This window comes from Vombatus ursinus, unplaced genomic scaffold, assembly GCF_900497805.2.
Source record: "Vombatus ursinus unplaced genomic scaffold, bare-nosed wombat genome assembly UNPS02014832.1, whole genome shotgun sequence".
NCBI lineage: Eukaryota > Metazoa > Chordata > Mammalia > Diprotodontia > Vombatidae > Vombatus > Vombatus ursinus.
The window spans coordinates 1464941-1484479 of NW_020954610.1; the positions used below are offsets into that span (position 1 = coordinate 1464941).

Genomic DNA, 19539 nt, shown 5'->3' on the forward strand with positions numbered 1-19539 from the left:
TCTGTCTGTCTCTGTCTCTGTCTTTTTCTGTCTCTCTGTCTCTAAGTATCTGTCTCTCTGTCTCTGTCTGCCTGTCCTTCTCTGTCTCTTTCTCTATGTCTGTCTGTCTGTCTCTGTCTCTGTCTGTCTCTGTCCTTCTCTCTGTCTCTGTCCGTCTCTGTATGTCTCTCTCTGTCTCTCTGTCTCTCTCTCTGTCTCTCTGTCTCTGTCTCTCTCTCTCTGTCTGTCTGTCTGTCTCTCTTTCTCTTTCTCAGCTTCAATTGTTCCCTATTGCCTCTCAAATTAAATGAAAAAGAATCTTCTCAGTTGGGCATTCAAGGCACTTCATAATCTGCTGTCAACCTTCATTCCAGACAGAGTTCACACTACTTCAGGTACTACAAATCGCTGTTAGCTTCTTGACATCATTCAAAAAAAAATTCCAACACCAACATTTGGACAGCCCCTACAACCAGTTCTATCCACTGCCCCATTTTGTCCCTGAGGAGAGAGGAGAAAGTAGTTTTGTGCTTTATGTGAGTGGTGTTCCACCACCAGCCCCTTCTGACTATTAATATGTTACAGTATTAATAATATTGTCAATGACATTAGAGTTAGTAGTTTCAGCTGAGTCAAAAACCAGACTGTAAGAGGTAAAGAAATAAATAGGTCAGGAAGGGAAGCAACAACCATAAGCATCATCCTTCCCCGCCAAACCATCCCTTTTTCTACCATCCTTTTTTTCTGTCATGGACGCCATCATCCTTGGATTCAGTCTCCTGGCTGTTTCTCACACAAACAAGACACTCCATCTCTGGACTGTCGGCATTTTCACTAGCTGCCCCCACAATCTCCCAATACCTGGAACTCCCTCCCTCCTCTTCTCCACTTCCTGGCTTCAGTCAAGACTTAAGCTAAGTCTCAGCTCCTACAAGAAGCCTTTCCCAATCTTTAATCCTAGTAATAATCTAAGATTATTTCCAATTATTCACTCTATGTCTTGGTTACATATAGTTGTTGGAATGTCATCTCCCCCATTAGACTGTGGGATCCTTGAGCTCAGGGGCTGTCTTTTACTTTTTCCAGCTCTTAGCACAGTGCTGGGCACACAGCAGGTGCTTAATAAATGCTTGTTGATTTGACTGTACTAGCTGAGAGAAAGGTTTATTGAACAAAGGTCTGTTTAAAAAATAAAGAAAGGAAGAAGAGATGAAAGCTCAAGCTTAATAAATTCTTGTTAACTTGACTCTACTATCTGAGAGAAAGGTTTATTGAACAAAGGTCTATTTAAAAAAAAGTGAAGGAAGGAAGAAGAGATGAAAGCTCAGATAATGATAGGTTTTCTTTTTTTTTTCCCTTATACTGGAATATAGTCTGCTAAGAGGACTGTGAAGCCCACTAAAGGGCCTGACCTTTCCCCTTCATTAAAAGTTAATCAAGTCTAAACCTCCACACAGCACAGCGAGGAGGGTTGGGGAGGAGAGAGGAGGCTCTCAGTCATTAGAAGAGGTCAGTGGTCCTCAGACTGACCTTCAAATAGAAAAGCACTTATCCAAACTTGCTAACGTACTGAAGGGAGGAAAGGCAGACCCAAACTGGGAAAATCCAAATGAGCAAGTCGGCATAGCAACAGGGGCACAGATCTAAGGCTGCAAAGGATGGTAGGCCCCATCAAGGCCAACTCCCTCATTCTTCTTACGAGAAAAATGAGGCTAAGCAATGATTCAGCTTATAAAGTAAAGTATACCATTTATGCACCTTAAATTTATTTCCCTTACAGAAGATTATTATCTCATCTCAAGTCAACAATCATTTATTGAGTGCTTACTATGTGTCAGGTAGCATGTTAAGTCCAAGAGATACGAAGGTAAAACAAACCAAAAAAAATCAGTCCCTGTTCTCAGGGAACTCACAGGGTAATGGGGAGAGAACATGCAAACAACTAGGTACAGATGAGATATGCACGGGATAAATGAAGATAATCTCAGAGGAAAGGCACTAGGAAGCAGCATGATACAATGGAAAGAACATAACTGCTCAAGAGTCAGAGGACATGGGATCAAATCCTGCTGGGAATACTTAATACTTGAGTGACTTTATGCAAGGCTCTTAATTCCCCTGAGCCTCAGGTATTTTTTTTTTCCTCTGTAAAATGAGAGAGCCAGATTGACTGGATGACTGTTGGGATCTTGTCCAATCATTAATCTGTGACCCTAATTTCATTCAATCTCTAGTATAATGGAAAACCCACAGGACTTGAAGTCAGAGGACCTAGGCTGCAATCCTTTCTCTGATTCTTACTCCATGTATGACCTTGGGCAACTCCTTAAAGGGCAGCCAGGCAGTACAGTGGATAGAACTCAACCCTGAGTCGGGAAGACTCATCTTTCTGAATTCAAATCTGGCCTCAGACACTTTCTAACTGTGTGACCCTGGGCAAGTCACTTAACCCTGTTTGCCTTAGCTTCCTCATCTGTAAAATGATCTGGAGAAGGAAATGGCAAACCACTCCAGTATCTTTGTCAAGAAAATCTCAAATGGGGTCATAAAGGCTCAGACAAGACTGAAATGACTAAACAACAACAAATAAGATCCCTTAACGAACCTGGGCTTCTGTTTCATCAATAAAACAAGAGGATTAGTCTAGATTATATATATATATATATATATATATACACATATGTATATGTGCATATAGTCCCTTCCAGCTTGAACTCTGAATACAGAGACACAACAAACAGTCAACACAGCTGGGTAAAAAGATTCACCACTCTTATTTTATGTCAGGTAACATCTTGACATTAGAGAGCTCGTGGCCCTTCAAATTCTTATATATTCTCTCAATTGGTAGACATCATTCTCAGTAGGTTCCCATCTGGTTAATGTCATTTGCCCCCCCTTCTTTCTGGAATGATTTTAAGCCCCCTCTTTCTCAGGAGTAGTCCTGGCATGCCACTCTAGCAGTAAAGTGAACTCCTTATGGTAAGAGGAAGATGTGTTATCTAAATACATTCCTAACAAAGTCCACACCAGACTGCTCTGCTCTGACCCCTTGGGCTACTCTGCAGTGCTTGCCAGGAAAAGGGAATTTTAGAATCTTGTTCAGAGAAAGCTATCTTCTTAGGAATATAAGAAGGGAACCTTGAAAAGAGCACTGATTTGAAGAGAAACCTCAGGTTCAAAACCCAGCTCTGCTCTTAACTGTGTGAGCTTGGCTAAGTCACCTGATTGTTTCCAAAGCTGATTCCTCCATTGTAAAATGGAGTTGGACTAGGAGATCTCCAAGGTTCCTTCCAGCTCTAACATTCAATGAACCTGGCTGTGGGAGATAGGGAAGGATTGAAGTGGGTTCCATCTTGCTTGGGAAGGGAATGGTCAGCACTGTGGCCATAACAAGCCAATCCTCTGGGATTGAAGAACACTTACAACTAACCTTGGCCCATTCATAAGAGCCCCATCTATTTTTTACCCCTCTAACCAGAAAAAAAAATGTCTAATAACACCTAAGAGCACAAAGAAGGCAGCAAATAGGGAACCGGGGAATTAGGGTTCCATCATGCGTGGTATTATGCAGCTGCTTTTGCCAAACACTACCTAGCATGAGAACCTGACTCTTTTGCAGCAATAAATAATATCCTGCCCCGAAGAATTGGGCAGATTCTCAAATCAAGCAGAGGAGGTTACTAGTTGCTACATGCCCTATATGAGACACCAGATCAGGTGCCTACCTGCTCCTTCTTGAACTTGGATGGGAAGTTGATGGGAGGGTGCCTGAACAAGGGAAGGGAAAAAAAAGGTGTTGAGATGCCTCCAGGTAGATAATATGAGCCCATCCAGAGCACATTTAAACCTCTAACCCCAGCCATTTGATGCATTATGGTAGCAAGACAGGAAAAGAACTATCTTAATTAAGGAGGGTAGCATGGGGCACAAAGAAGAGGGTGGAATACCAAGCCTTCAAACAACAGGGGTAGGTAACCAGGGTCAGTTGTGTGGAAAGGGGAAGAGTTCCACATGATTCATCTTCTCCTCCATGCACCAAGTGATGGCTGATAGAACAGGATGATAATATTTAAACTATGTGATTTTTTTTTTTGCTATTTCAGTAATTGTAAGTAAAACAAAATCAATCTTTAGAAGGAAAACTCATTATACCACAAACCAACTACTCACTGCGAACTTCACCAAATATTTTCTTGACTAAACTTTTATATACATTATTGACCCAAGGCATGGTAAGGAAGAGGGGCTTAACAACTGAAATGGATCATCCATTGAATAAAGTATTGTAAGAAGGTGTCTAGGCAGTCCAAGCAATGATGTTTTGACAAACACCAATAACCCTCTCCCCTTCCAGCATTCTTTCATATATTTAGCTACACTGTGTGCGAAGCAACATGGTATAGTGAATACTAAACTGGTTTCAAGAGGAAGTCCTGTTTTAGCTAGTGGAGACAGGCAGACCTAGGTTCCAGTCCAGTCTCATATACATGCTGGCTTTGTGATTCTGGGCAAGTTCCTTACCTCTAAGGGCTCCCTGCCACTCTCTAAGACTACATTGCAGAAAAGGGTGCCAACTTGTGTTCATATCTAGGAGTCCCCTTATACCAATGAAATGATAGGTCCTTTTCCTATCCCCATTTAAACTACAGATTTTCTGGGTCCTCCCTTGCTTGAATGTACTAAATTGTGCCCTTTGATGCCAGCTCAGATGCTGGGTAGAAGAGCATTCTAGACACACCATTAACTTAAAGATTTTTTTTTAATTGCTAGAAGCTTCATATCTTATATTCTGGACACATCTAATAAGTAAGAGAAGTAAGAAAGTTTTAAATCCAAGTGTTTGTTCCAAGCCCAACACTCTTTACACTATACCATGCTGCCTCTACTCTGGACAAAAAAGGGGAAAAATTCACAAAAAGCAATAGATCATGAGCAATAACTGCTCCAATTTTGCAGAAAGTAGAAGTGGGGGAGGGGGGATAGAGTTTTAAAAGTCATCTAGTAAGAACACTTCAGGAAACAAAGATTCTGAGGGTCAAATGACTCACCTTAGGTCACAGTAACAGTAAGACAGAAATATTTAAGCAAATTCCTACCAGGCTGATCATGAACTTCTTTCTTATCAAACTCAGTTCCCTGCAATTTTCTTCTTGCTTAGATAGCTGATAGTTATTACAGTGAGGAATCAAAACAATAACCATTTTCTATCTCTTATTTTATTTTAGACCCACCACAAATTTCCTTTTCCTTGCTTTGAGTACCTCCTCTCAGAATAAAATGTTGAATGTTTCATTATGCTGGGTTAATTATAGAAAAGGACCATGTGCTAAGATAGTTGATTTCCTTTCCCTCAGTGGAAATCTGACCCACCTCGGGAGTACAATATCTGATCCAAAGCAGGTTATACAGGCAAGCTCTGAAGCCTGCTCCAGACAGTGGTATAGACTTCTGATCACTTTTATTGTACTTATGTTATTTACATATTGGCATACCTGTTTTATCTCTCTAGTAGAATGCAAGCTCTGTGGTTGTTAAAAGGTTTGAGAGACATAGTTTCTTGGGTAATTTAATCATCTTATTAATAATGTCAGCGTGTTTGTTAATAAAAGGATGGTCATTTGGCCATCTTTCTCAGACCAAAGGCACCTCATGGCAGTGTGCTCACAGTTTATATGCCCTTGGAAGAGCAGGTTATTAACTCTGATTGGTTAAAAATTAATGAGAAAATTAATATTAAAATGAGAAGCTGGGCTATATTACAATAAGGATCTTGGAGTTCAGGACTTGGATCACCCAAATCTTGGCCAAAGAAACTTATCAATTCCATATCACTTGTCTGACAAAAGGGAGGATCCACATTTTCCCAGGCCTGTCTGAGCAAACACAATGAGCAGGAATGTACCTATTATCTAAAAACTTAGAATTTCTTTTACTATCGGATTAGATCTTGGCCTGGGTAAATCTTGAAGAGAGATTTCCCACACTAATTAATTTCTGGATAAGGAAGTAGGAAAGGGAAAAAACCCTTGGTCCTAATACAATAATCAGTTATTAATACAAGAGAGAAACAATTATTTCTCACAGCTCCTTGAAGCGAGGATCTGTTTTCTTTTAAACTTTGCGTATCTGTTATTTAGTGTGTTGCTTTGCATACAGGAGATGCTTAATGAATGCTTGTTTAGCTGAATTTGAAGTGAAATATTAGTGGTATTCCATTCCTAGATTCATAAGAGGCAGAAACTTCCCTGGCTTTCTACTTTGATGGGCACACAGCTCTCCCTCTAGCCCAGCAACTGTACCTGAGATATTTGTTGAGATCTCCATGCTTCATATATTCAAAGACCATAATAAGAGGATCCCCTTCCACACAGACACCATAGAATTTCACGATGTGCTCATGCTGGAGATTGGTCAGTAATTCAGCCTCTCGGTGGAAGTCCTTGCGGGCATTTTCGCTGGCATCTTTCAGTGTCTGGTTAGGTGGAAGAGAAGAGCAAAATAATTTAAAAATTAAAAACATGGGTGAATTAAAGTGAGTCTCTGCATAAAAAATAGTCATTTGTATATGAGTGCAAATGACAGAATGTGTAGGAAATTCAACTTAAATAAAAGATTACTGGAAAACACTTTCTTTTTAATTTTTGAGACCATAACACATTAGGCTATGATTGATTATTTGTGTGCACATATTTTTCTCATAGTTTTCACTCCTTTTAAGCCCTTGCTGAAGAGGGATGACATTTAATGAACTCAACTCTCATTAGATGGGTTCCTCCAATATTATAACATATGATCTTTTTTATTCAGATAATATTTTCAGGATCCTTCCTCAGCATATGTTAATGGGATTTTGAAATCAAGAGACTTTCCTGGCCAGGGAGAAATCTCTCTGGCTACAAAATTTGTTGTTGTTCAGTCATGTTCAATTCTTTGCGACTCCATTTGGGGTTTTCTTGGCAAAGATACTGGAGTGGTTTGCCATGCTCTTCTCCAGCTCATTTTACAGATGAAGAAACTGAGGCAAACAGGCTTAAATGACTTGTCTGGGATCACACAGCTAGTCAGAGACCAGTCTGAGGCTAATCTGAGGCCAGATTTGAACTCAGAAAGAGAAAACATCCTGAATCAAGGCCCAGTTTTCTATCCATTGCACCACCTACCTTCCACCTACAAAATTATCATGTTGCTAAAGATAAAAAGACCCAGTATAATGCCAACTGGGCATTTAACCCAGACATCTGTACTTTTTTGGCATCAGATAGCATGCCTGTTTTCCTAGAAGCATTTAGGTGGTGTCCTCCATTTTCTTTATGGCTATATACAAATTGTGCCACCTGTATTATACCTGAGGAGGAGTAGCTGAAGATTCAGGGAGACAAGACTTTATTATTATTAGGATAAAATCTAGTAGTTCCTGTTGTAAACCAGCATTAGGCTTTCCCCCCACTAAATTAGGACTGAATGAAAACATCAGCAACCTCATGTACAGAAAGATAGAACGGTGCAGTGAAAAGGGTGCTGACCATGGAAACATTCAACTTGAATTCAAGTCTGGCTCTGTGTGACCTTGTGTAAATCCTCTGACCTCTCTGAATTTTACTTTCCTCTTCTCCAAAATGGCAATGAAAACAGAATCCCTTATAGCAGCTGGCTGGTGCCATGCAGTTACATAGAGCACTAGACTTGAAGTCAGAAAAGTCCAAGTTTGAATCCTACCTCAAATACCAACTAGACACATGACCCTGGGCAAGTCACTTAACCTCCTACAAACCTCAGTTTCCTCATCTGTAAAATGGAGATAATAATAGCAGCTGCCTCTTAGGCTTGTTGTGAGGAAAAAATGAGATAATGTATGCAAAATCCTTTACAAACCTTCCATTGCAATGCAAATGTTAGCTATTCTTTTTTATTATTAACATTGGCACTTTCCCCTTCTCAGGGTTGTCCTAGGAAGTACTTTGTGAATGTCAAAGCATTATGTGGCTGTGAGCTAGTATAATGACTCCTAAACTCCCTATTCACTAAGTCTTACTTAGAGAACCTGGTGGGGAAGGGAGGGAAGAAGGAGGAGAGGGGAGGTGAGTGTCTCAAGCCCCAACCTTCCCTGTTGCATTAGCAACTTTTAACAGCACAGGTCCAAGGTACCCAGCATATTTGAGATGCAGTCATTTCTTCAGTGAAACTTTGGAAAAGTATTTTTAAAAGAGTTTGTCAAGGACATTCATAATTTAATCTTTAGAGTGTTTTCAGAAGTGAACAAAACAGCACTTCCTGGCTTTGTAAAGAATGGATGTTATGTGGCTCAGGGGATGCTACCTATCTCTGTGAGGCAAGAAGTGCCTTAAGCATAGAAGCTGTTACAGTAACTGCACATTCTGTACTTAATGGCAAAATGAATAGTGGCATCATGCCTATACTGTGATCTTGTGTAGGTGCATGTCCTGAGGAGTTTCAGTACCTGGGCTGTCTGCCACCAAATTGACTTTCTTTATTTTTCTATTATGGTTGCTCATGGAAGAGTCACAAATATGGCCTTTTGGATTTTTTTCCAGAGAAGAGGTGGGGAGGGGTGTTCTATTTTTGTTGTTGTTTCAGTCGTATCTGACTCTTTGTAACCCCATTGGGGGTTTTCTTGGCAAAGATACTGGAGTGGTTTGTCATTTCCTTCTCCAGCTCACTTTACAGATGAAGAAACTGAGGCAAACTGGGTTAAGTGACTTGCCCAAAGTCACACATCTAGGAAGTGTCTGAGGTCAGATTTGAACTCGGAAAGATGAGTCTTCTTGACTTCAGGCTGGGCACTCTATCCACTAGCTGGGGGTGTTGCACACAACATTATATCATTGCTCTATATCTCCTCATCTCTACCTTTTGGAATTTTTACCTTCCTTCAAGGCTCAGATCAGATGCCTTCTTGTAGACAAAGTCTTTCTGCATCCCCTCAGTTGCTAATACTGTCTACCTCTAAATCATTTGCATATATTTCATCTCATTTTCTTTCAGTATACATCGTATATTCCCATGGAATGTGAGTTCCTTGAAGGCAAGACTCTTTCCATTTCGTCTTTGTCTCCCCAGCACCCAGCAATATGCTTTGCTTATAGTAGGTGCTTAATAAATCTTATTTCATTAATGAACCTTTCCAAGCAATCCTACTTTACCCTACCTGTTGATCTGTATCACAAGCTAAGTACTTATTCCAAAAGGTGACTTGATTCTGTATTCTAGGACTCAGAAAGTCAGGTGGGGATAAGTTAAAAAACCTTGAACTTTCTTGGGACAAAAAACTAAGGAAGAAGCATGTTGCTCCACGGGTGGATTGCCTTTGACTGAAACTGAATCCAGACAACTTGATTTCCAGGACAGAAAAGCCTTGTCCTAAAACTCTGTTAAAAAGTCATTCTACTTATAGCATTGGAGGACACTCTGGGGTAAGTAACTGTCATTTCTTTCAATTAATGAAAGTTTTCTCTGGTCCATCCAATCCCCTGGTGTTACACTTCACCCACAGACATAACACCAGTTTCTCTTTGTAACATTTCTTCTTCCTGACCATCATCTGCCACACGCTAACCCCATCATTGAACACCAGGATTTTCTTATTCCAAGTGTCAACTCTGGAACTTTACTGTTTCTTTTTGCTTATAAATTTTTTGACATCTCCATAACTGACATGACTTCTGAGGAAAATCCCAAGGGAGCTTCCTCACCTCTTGCTCAAAATAGTCAAACAGTGCATGAAGTATGCATTGATTCTAGCTAGACAGTGTACTGGGGAGTGAGCTAAGTTTGAGAACAGAATTGAAAGCTTCTGATGGTTAAACAGGGGAAGGTAGGAAACACAAGAAAAAACTCCTGATTATCTGAAATGTCTGAACAATAATGAAGAGGAAAGTCTGGAGAAGAAACTTGGGACTTTAGTAGAGAAACAGACAGTTATAATTTAACACGAATAACTGCTATGCTATAGGTAGAACATGTGACCATTATACCAGGCTCTGAAAGGGGCATGGCACATAGGGGGGAAAAGGGGAAATTATATATATATATATATATATATATATATATATAGTCATCTTTTATACTAAGAATGAAAATAAGCATTTATTAAACACTTACTGTGTTCCAGGCACCGTGTTAAGAGGTTTATAAATATTATTTAGTTTTATCTTCACAACAACCCTAGGAAGTAGGTGATCTTATTATCCCCATTTTATAGTTTTGGAAACTGAGGCAGACAAAGGTTAAGTGATTTACCCAGGGTCATTGACCTAGCAAGTATCTGAGGTTCATAGCTGAACTCATATCTTCCTGATTCCAAGCGCAACACTTTTTAACCACTACACCACCTAAATGCTTCTAGGAAAACAGGCATGTTATCTGATGCCAAAAAAGCACAGATGTCTGGGTTAAAAGGAAAGAGAAAAGAAAGATTTAGAAACTTATTGCTAATTTCTAAACCAGGATTTAACATGGTACAGGAGAAAGAGTACTGTTGTTTTTCAGTCATTTATAGTTGTGTCTGACTTTTCATGACCCTATTTGGGATTTTCTTGGCAGAAATATTGGAATGGTTTGCCATTTCCTTCTCCAGCTTATTCTACAGATGAGGAAACTGAGGCAAATAGGGTTAAGTGGCTTGCCAAGGATCACACAACTAGTAAGTTTCTGAGGCCAGATCTGAACTGCAGAAGAGAAGCCTTCCTATATTGGATTTGAAATCAAAGGCTGCAGGGTTTACATACTGGCTCTCAATGTACTGTCTCATGATCTTAGGAAATTTACTTCTCTGACTCTTAATATCTCTTAATTTTAATGTCCTATTATTTATGGTCACCTCTCTAACTCTTAATTTCCCCATCTGGAAAATGATGAGTTTGGAACCTTCAAGGTCTTTTTCCAGCTCTAAATCTGTAATCTTGTCATTCTAAGATACAGGAGGAATTCTTTGGTTAACTCACCTAAGTTCTTTGGGCTCAAGATTTGAAAGTAGAACTTTTCTTATCTATACATCTTTTGGGAAAGGCTAGAAACCATCAAACATTTTTTTCTAAAATGTTCCATGGATAATTTCTTAAAAGACAAAGGTGCTAAACCAAAGAGGACACTTTAAGTAAATTCTTTCAGGGAAAAACTAGTTAAGGATTTGACAGTAGTCATAAATGTTATTGGAAATGACTACAAGATACTAGTTTAAAAATCCTAGTTAGGGGCAGCTAGGTGGCACAGTGGATAGAGCACCAGCCCTGGAGTCAGGAGGACCTCAGTTCAAATCCAGCCTCAGACACATAACACTCACTAGCTATGTGACCCTGGGCAAGTCACTTAGCTCCCAATTGCCTCACTAAATAAATAAATAATCCTAATTAAAGGAAGAAGAAACAAATAGCACAATAATGAGAAATTAATTTAGAAAATGTAGATTTCAACAAATTTAGGGCATGAAAAAGGGGCCAGTAGGAAGAAAAATCTAAGAAACAAATGAGATTAAATAAGTTTTCCCTAGAAGTCCTAAAAATGAAAGGAAATATTTTATTGTCATGTTTTTATTTTGTTTTGTTTTCCACCGTAGGTCTCTCTATTTTTCTCTAGCTGGAAGTACAGTAGCCACTCATGGGTCAATCCCACTGCTAATAAGCACGGAAGCTTTGACTTGCTCCATTTCTGAGCTGGATCAATTGTAATCCTTGGGCAGCCTAGTGCCTTCCCTCTCTACCACTACCCACCACCATCTTGGGGGCTTCCCATATTGGTGCTGGACTTAATGAAGACACTGATTGACTTCCACCCTACTGCAGCTCAGAGCTCCTGAGCTGAAGTGATCCACCAGCCTCAGCATCCTCCAGGAGTACTTTAGACACATACCACCACACCCATGACAAAATGCAAGGATAAATTAAATAAAGAGCTTTTATTCTACCCTTTATCTTGCCCATAAGAAATTCTCAGCTCTACAGTTGGTAAGTGTGATTTAGGTCAGAGGTGTCAAACTTGCTGATCACATGCTCTACAAAAAGATTGCAGCCCAAACCAATTAAAATGTAATTTGGAAACGTTTAACAAAGTAAATCAAAATACAATAAAATATATAATGCTAATTTGTAGTTTTCCAAGTCAATCTGTAGCCTACTGGTATCTTTCTCTATATTATCAAGTAAATGAGGTCAAAGGGTCTCATCCAAGGCTGGTGCTGAATAGCTCAGGATCAAAATAGGGAAACACATTCACTGGGAAGCTAGAATTATTACCAGCTCTGATTTTATTTAAAAGCTCTGTCAATGACTTATTTCATGATGAAGAAGAGGGTGAATTTATGAAGACTGTCCTTAATAACTCAATAACTCAAATGAGTTCATATAATGATCATATAATATAATATCAGTCCCAAGGGACCTTGGACCAAGCCCATCTTGTCCATAGCACAGCTTAACAATAATCCCCTCTATGATATCCCTGGTAAGTTTTTATCCAGCCTGTACTTGCAAGAACTCCAGTGATGGAACGACTTGTGACCCCCAAAGGCTGCCCATTCCATTTTGGGAACAGCTCTAATTGTCAGAAAGTTTTTCCTTATATGGAGCCAACATATGCTTCTCTGCAAACCCCACTCACTATTACTGGTTCTGGATTTTGGGACCAAACAGAACCAGTTCCACTTCTATATGAAAGCCCACCAAATATTTAAAATACTTTGTGCGTCCCTTCTACATATTCTTTTCTCCTGGCTAAAAATTGCCTTAGTTCTTTTAACTGATCCTTATGTGACCCCGCCTCAAATGCTCTTAGCCTTCTGGTCACTCTCCTCTGAAGGCACTTCAGTTTTTCTCCAGTCTTCCTACAACCGTAGCCTTTGGACCTATACCAATACTCCAAACACTCCCTAATCTCATTAGGGCAGAATACAGTAGGATCACCATTTTAACTATGAAAGAGAAGAATAAGAATTAAGGTGACATTGATAAACAGAGAAGTCTGTTGAGAAAGATGACACTTGATATGGATAAGGCTAAGATGAGAAGGCTCCAGGACCAAAAGTATACAAGTATATGATAGATAGGACAGCAAGGTGCCACAACGGATAGAGCTCTGGGTCTGGAGTCAGGACTTCAAATCCAGCTTCACACACTTACTAACTGTGTGTCACTGGGCAAGTGACTTAACCCAATTTAGCTCAGTTCCTCATCTGTAAAATGCACTGGAGAAGGAAATGGCACACCACTCCAGTATCTTTGCCAAGAAAACCCCAAATGGAGTCACGATAAGTTGGACATGACTGAACAACAATAATATAATAGATAAAGACAAGCTAAGAATGTATTACTCAAGAAAAAAGACCTGAAGGCAGCAGTGTACTGATAAAGGTTTGACAATCAGCTCACTGGTTAAGTTTCAATTTACATTATTAACATTTTATGCATCACTTTCTTAAGTCTAGAAATCAACATAATAATAAATCAAGCCCTGATTTGTAGCATTTTCTGATATCTAAGGTATCATTGCTCAAAACTGAAAGTTCTAATTGTCAAGCGCTGTTTGAACTATCTTCAGCACTCCCCTGGAGAGGTATCAGTGGATTGGAAGCTGAATGCAATGAGGGTGCTATTGCTTTTTTAGCACTGGGGAGAATAGGGGGAGGATGAGTCTGTGATTTCAATGTAATGTTATGTTATTTAAAAATAAAGCAAAACAAAATGAGCCATGTACCACAATTAATAAAATCTTACAATGCATTCCATTAAGAGAGAGATTAGAAAGCAGTCCTTCCATTATTTATGGTATTACTTGAGTACTTATTGGAGTGATGAGTCTGATTTGCATCTGCCCTTTTTTTTTTTTAGAGATTTGGCTAAAGAAATTTGTCTCTGAAGAAGAGTTAAGAAAACTCTCTTTGCTCTTTGCAGATATCAGGGACAATGGGTACGAAAGGGAAGTATGCATTGTCAAACTCAGGCAATATGTTGGTTGGTGGTACTGAACTGTCATTTCTTTCTTTTTAAAATGTTTGTTACAAAGAGATGCATTTATTTGGGAATGGTGGTGATGTAAAAAACAAAAGAGGTCAACAATTTTTTGAAGATTAAAGCTGTAGCTAAGCTGCTCTGTTAAAGTCCTACCCCTGTGGTTCTTTATACCATAGAGGTGACCCTGGGTTTTCAAAGACCATGCCAGCAGAGTCCAAGACCTGGCAGGGCCTATTCTCAAGATGGAAAGATTTTGACTAAAGGCATGCCAATGAACTCTGCATCTGTTGTTCAGAGAGGCTCATCAGCAGATGGCTGACCACCAGGTAATAGATTTTGGGGTCATGGCAATTCATGAAAATAGTCAGATATACTGTCAACTAAGACATGGGGGCATTGTGAACTGTGTCAGAGGCAGAAGTACCCAGACCAATGAAATCAAAGATCTTTTGAAGTATAAAATTAATAAACTGGCTAAGATTCATAAAAGAGTCATCAGAATTCAGTTCAGTAACTTCAACAATCAAGGTACTGCACTAGGTACTAGGGATAGAAGATAAAAAATTATGTAGGACATAGTTCCTTCAAGAAGAAGATGATCTATGGGGGAGAGGCAGGGAGGGAGAGAGAGAGAGAGAGACAGAGAGACAGAGAGACACAGAGAGAGAGACAGAGAGACAGAGACAGAGAGGGAGGGAGGGAGAGAGAGAGAAAGGAGAGGGAAAAGGGGGAAGGATGGGAGGGAGAAAAGGGTTAAGAAAGGGAGGTAGGGAGACACATTCCAGGCACTGTGCTTAGTTCTCGGTATACATATAAAAGATAATAAGTCAACCTTCAAGGAGCTTACATCTAATAGAGGAAGACCGCAAAAACACATGATACAAGTTAGAAAGTGCTTAAGCCCAGAGGAGAGTTTAAAGAGAATGTCTTGAAAGATTTATGAAGTCTCAAAAGAAAGGGGGATCCATTGGTTCTAATTCTTCTTTACATGACTAATGCGAAAATATGTTTAATATGAGTGTATATGTAGAGCCTATATCAGATTGCATGCTGTCTTGAAGAGGGGGGAGGGGACGGAGGCGGAGAAAATTTAGAATTCAAAATCTTATGGAAGTGAATGTTGAAAACTAAAATAAATTAATTAATAAATTTTAAAAAATAAAAGAAAGAGGGAATCAAGGACAACTTCAAGAAGGAGGGTGTACATGGAGACTAGGAAAAGGGAGAAGAAAAGTCCATTTTAGGCATGGAAGATCCTAAGATCATAAATTTGGAGCTGCAAGGGATTCTCCAACCTTTCATTTTAGAGATGAGCAAAGTAAGACCCAGTGAGGCTATGCATCTTGCCTGAGGTCACATTGGGAATAAATATCCCAGGCAGGACCTGAACCCACACCCTCTGACTCCAAAGACAGTTGTCACATCCTGTGTACCATACTGCCTCACAGCCCAGGTGGCATATTTAAATGCATGTAAGTGGAAAAGGGCATGGAAGGATCAGGTAACAGCTAATAAGATCAGTTTGGTGGGAAAGTAGGACTGTGAAGGAATACAATGCAAACCAAGTAGAAATGGTAGGATGGAGCCAGAATCTGGAGGGCTTTGGTGCCAGGCTGAGCACTGTACTTTATGTTATTGGCAATAGAGAGTCACTGAAGAACTGGAAAAGGGAGGTGATGTAGTCTAACTTGTTTGTTAGCAATATTACTTAGGCAGCAATATTGAAGTTGGCTCAAAGATGGAGGGATTGAGGTTGAGGTTGGGGCAGAGAAACAAAAGTCTATTACAATAGTTTAACTGATGGAGAAGATGTGGGAAAATTGGAACACTAATGCATTGTTGGTGGAGTTGTGAAATGATCCAACCATTTTGGAGAGCAATTTGGAACTATACCCAAAGGGCTATAAAAATGTGCATACCCTTTGACCCAGCAATAGCACTTCTAGGCTATATCCCAAAGAGATCACACAAACAGGAAAAGGACCTACATATACAAAAATATTCATAGCAGTTCTTTTTGTGGTGGCAAAGAATTGGAAATTGAGAGGATGCCCATCAATTGGGGAATGGCTGAGCAAGTTGTGGTATATGAATGGAATACTATTGTGCTATAAGAAATGATGAACAGGCTGACTTCAGAAAAACCTGGAAAGACTTGTATGGTCTGATGCTGAGTGAAGTGAGTAGAACCAAGAGAATGTTGTACATAATAACAGCCACATTGTGTGATGACTAATATTGATAAACTTAACCTTTGCTGGCAATACAAGGATCTAAGACATCTCCAGAGGCCTTGTGATGGAAAATGCTATCCACATCCAAAGAAAGAACTATGGAAGTTGAATTGCTATTTTTTTTTCTCTTCTGTTGAGTTTTGTTTCCTCTTTCTGATGGTTCCTCCTATTGGTTTTAATTTTTACTTACAACATCACTAATGTGAAAATATGTTTAATATGAATGTAAATGTATAGCCTATATCTGATTGTGTGCTGTCTTGGGGAGGGTGGTGGGGAGGAAGGGGGAGAAAAATTTTAAACTCAAAAGTATATGGAAGTGATTATTGATAAATCAAAATAAATTAATAAAAATAATAATAAAAAAAGTTTAACCGAGAGTCTGAATGAGTAGTAATATAAAACAGAGATTCTTAAACTTTGTGATCTCAGGACCCTTTTATATTGTGTGTGTGTGTGTGTGTGTGTGTGTGTATGTGTGAATTGGTGTTAAGTGACTTGCCCAGGATCACACAGCTAGTAAGTGTCTGAGACCAGATTTGAACTCAGGTCCTCCTGACTCCAGGGCTGATGTTCTATCTACTTTGTCACCTAGCTACCCCACTTTTGCACTCATAAGAATTATTTAATTAATTAAATAAAATAATTATTTAATTGAAATTATTTTAAAAACTCCCAAAGTTTTTGTTTATGTGTATGACATTTATCTATATTTGCTGTATCAGAAATGAAAACATCTTAGTATGAGTACGAAAATAATCTTGATTTTGTGGACCCCCTTAAAGGGTGTCAGGAACCCTGGACCACATTTTGAGAACCACTGCTTTAGACCATCTAACCTTCAAATTGAGAGAGAATAAACCAGAGAATAAAGCAGCTAGGTAGCACAGTGGTTAAAGTGTTGGGCCTGACGTCAGGAAGACCTGAGTTCAAATATTACCTGAGATACTGTGTGACCTTGAGAAAGTAATTTAACCTCTAGTTGCCTTAGTTTCCTTAACTGTAAAATGGCAACAAAAAATAGCACCTATCTCCCATGGACCCTGTGAGAATCAAATGAAATAATATTTGTAAAGCACTTAGCTACTATGTCTGGTACATAGTAGATACTTTATAAATGCAGTGCCTGGCACATAGTAGATAACTATAAAATTCTTATTGTTATGCCTGAATTTTGTGGTCCTTCTTTGCATCTTTTTTGTGATGTTGAATTTCCTCTGTTCTAGCCTAAGTATTTTATGTCCTGTACTCTTTCAAATCACTTTACTATGTAATAGGCAACTGAAGCTATTACCTTACCTGGTCTTCTAATTAGTTCTTTAAAAACAAGTATGTCTTGTGATGGATCACTTAGCTTGTTGATAAGGTATCATGGCTACCAGGCATTCTGAGGTAATATTTTAGTAGTTACTCTCCCAATACTAGGCAAGTCATTATTATCACCTCTGATTTAAAGAAGGAGAGGGTTTAAAAGTATAAAGAGTAGAAGTTATATACCCAAAAGCAGGAATGGGGAACCTGTGGCCTCGAGGCAGCATGTGGTCCTCTAGGTCCTCAAGTGTGGCCCTTTGACTGAATTAAAATGGGGAACTTGCAATGAAAGGCCACACTTAAGGACCCAGAGGGCCACATGTGGCCTCGAGGGCACAGGTTCCCTACCCCTGCCCTAGAGTCACCAAAGTGTCTGGCCAAACTTAAGCTCAACATTTATCACAACAAATTTCTCTTCTTTTGCATCAGCTTGGATTCACAGTCATTTTTATTTATGTAATTGGTCAAACCACAAACAATCTCTGGCTTCAGATTTTTCATCCATGAGATGAAGGGGAGGTTAGAATGGATGATTTCTTGGGTCCCTTTGAGCTTCAGTACCCCATTACACTATGGCTTGATGCACCATGGGAGATTTTTTTCTTGGTGGGGAGGAGATATGCGGATTCTAAATTTGAATTCCATAATGTATCTCTATTTTAATTGTTTTAGAAGAGAACATTTATAGCATGAAGAGATATAACTGGAATCATAACTATAGAATGTAGTATATATGTAGGTAGAAATAGCTAATGTACTGATAGGTGATGCAGAGAAAGCAAAATGAAGCCCTTCCTTGAATTTATAACTTGGTTACTTAAAGGCTAAAGTATACTCTGTCCCATGTCCTCATTATGTGTTCAATGGTAATGCTGTATATAAGGGAAAGAAAGCAGTTGGCAAATTTATTCTCCTATAAGCTAAAGGTAATATGAAAATATTGACAAAAATTAGAAACTTTATGGACTAAAAAACCCCAGATACTTTAATGGGGGCAGATACGTTCATGTATGTCTTTAAATAACTATATTTATCTTAAGCCAGATTTCTTGTGCATGCTTCAACTCTTAAATAATTTTCAGCATCTACCCCAAGATTTTGAATGGCATCCATCTGTCTGAAAGAAAAGCACTCTATTTTGAACCCCAGGCACTTCCCCCTAAAGAAGAATACAGCACAATAGCAGCTATTTCTTAACATGCATGCACAATGCTGCAAGGGTTGCTAGGCAACAAGCAGATGGCATGTCAAAGACCCCAAAGAGCTTCCAATCAATGGAGAGAAGTACTGACAGCAATTCCATATAGGTGAGAAGATGCTCATTCCTTGGCAATCCTGCTCAATTTGTCTTCTCCCCTAAATCATACCTTTATTTTTGGTTAGTTTTATACTTCCAGTGAGGGTGCAGTCCAAACTAACCCAGCAAAAGAGTATCCTTTCAGTCTCATTTAGAATGTACTGTCCTAGATTTTCCATCACTGGAAATTCTTATAAAGAAGTCAAATGTGAGCAAGTCAAAAATATTGCTTTGTATAGTCTGAGAAAGAAACAGTCTTTCGGAAAGGGTCGCGGGCTCTTCAAATTACAGCTCATACACAAGAATAGGACAAATGGTGCCACTGTCTGAGATAGGGTGGCCCTACTCAGATTTTGTTGCCAAAATAAATGAATAGGTTTCACATTCCATCCGGCCATCCACCAGGAATCCGGGATATCTTGCCGCCTGCTCTGTCACACTATGTGCCTCAATGCTTCCCCATCCTGCTACCCTACCTTTTGCTGTGGAAGTGATAATAAAAATCAGCACTGGTATGGTGACTGAATAGTGCATGACAAGTGACAACTAACTGTGGGCACTTTCTCCCTAGTTAAGTTCACACTATACTATGTTTCTACTCAAAATTGTTGTGATTCCCCAAACCAAAACTCTTTTCCCTTGTCGACACTCCTCCATATTCATTATCTCTCCCTTTTGGACTGTAAGCTCACTGAGGACAGGGACTGTCTCACATATATATATATCCCCAGTTCCTGAAGCAGAGCAGAACCTA

General features: G+C 39.3%; 1 protein-coding gene across 1 annotated transcript in view; it reads right to left on the reverse strand.

The window, feature by feature from the left end:
- The window catches only part of LOC114025659 (BDNF/NT-3 growth factors receptor-like), a 412069-nt gene that overhangs the window by 83012 nt on the left and 309518 nt on the right, over positions 1 to 19539 (reverse strand). Inside the window, exon 14 of the mRNA XM_027839136.1 lies at positions 6282 to 6454. Within this exon, the coding sequence (XP_027694937.1) occupies positions 6282 to 6454 (173 nt within the window). The remainder of the gene's footprint in view (positions 1 to 6281; positions 6455 to 19539) is intronic.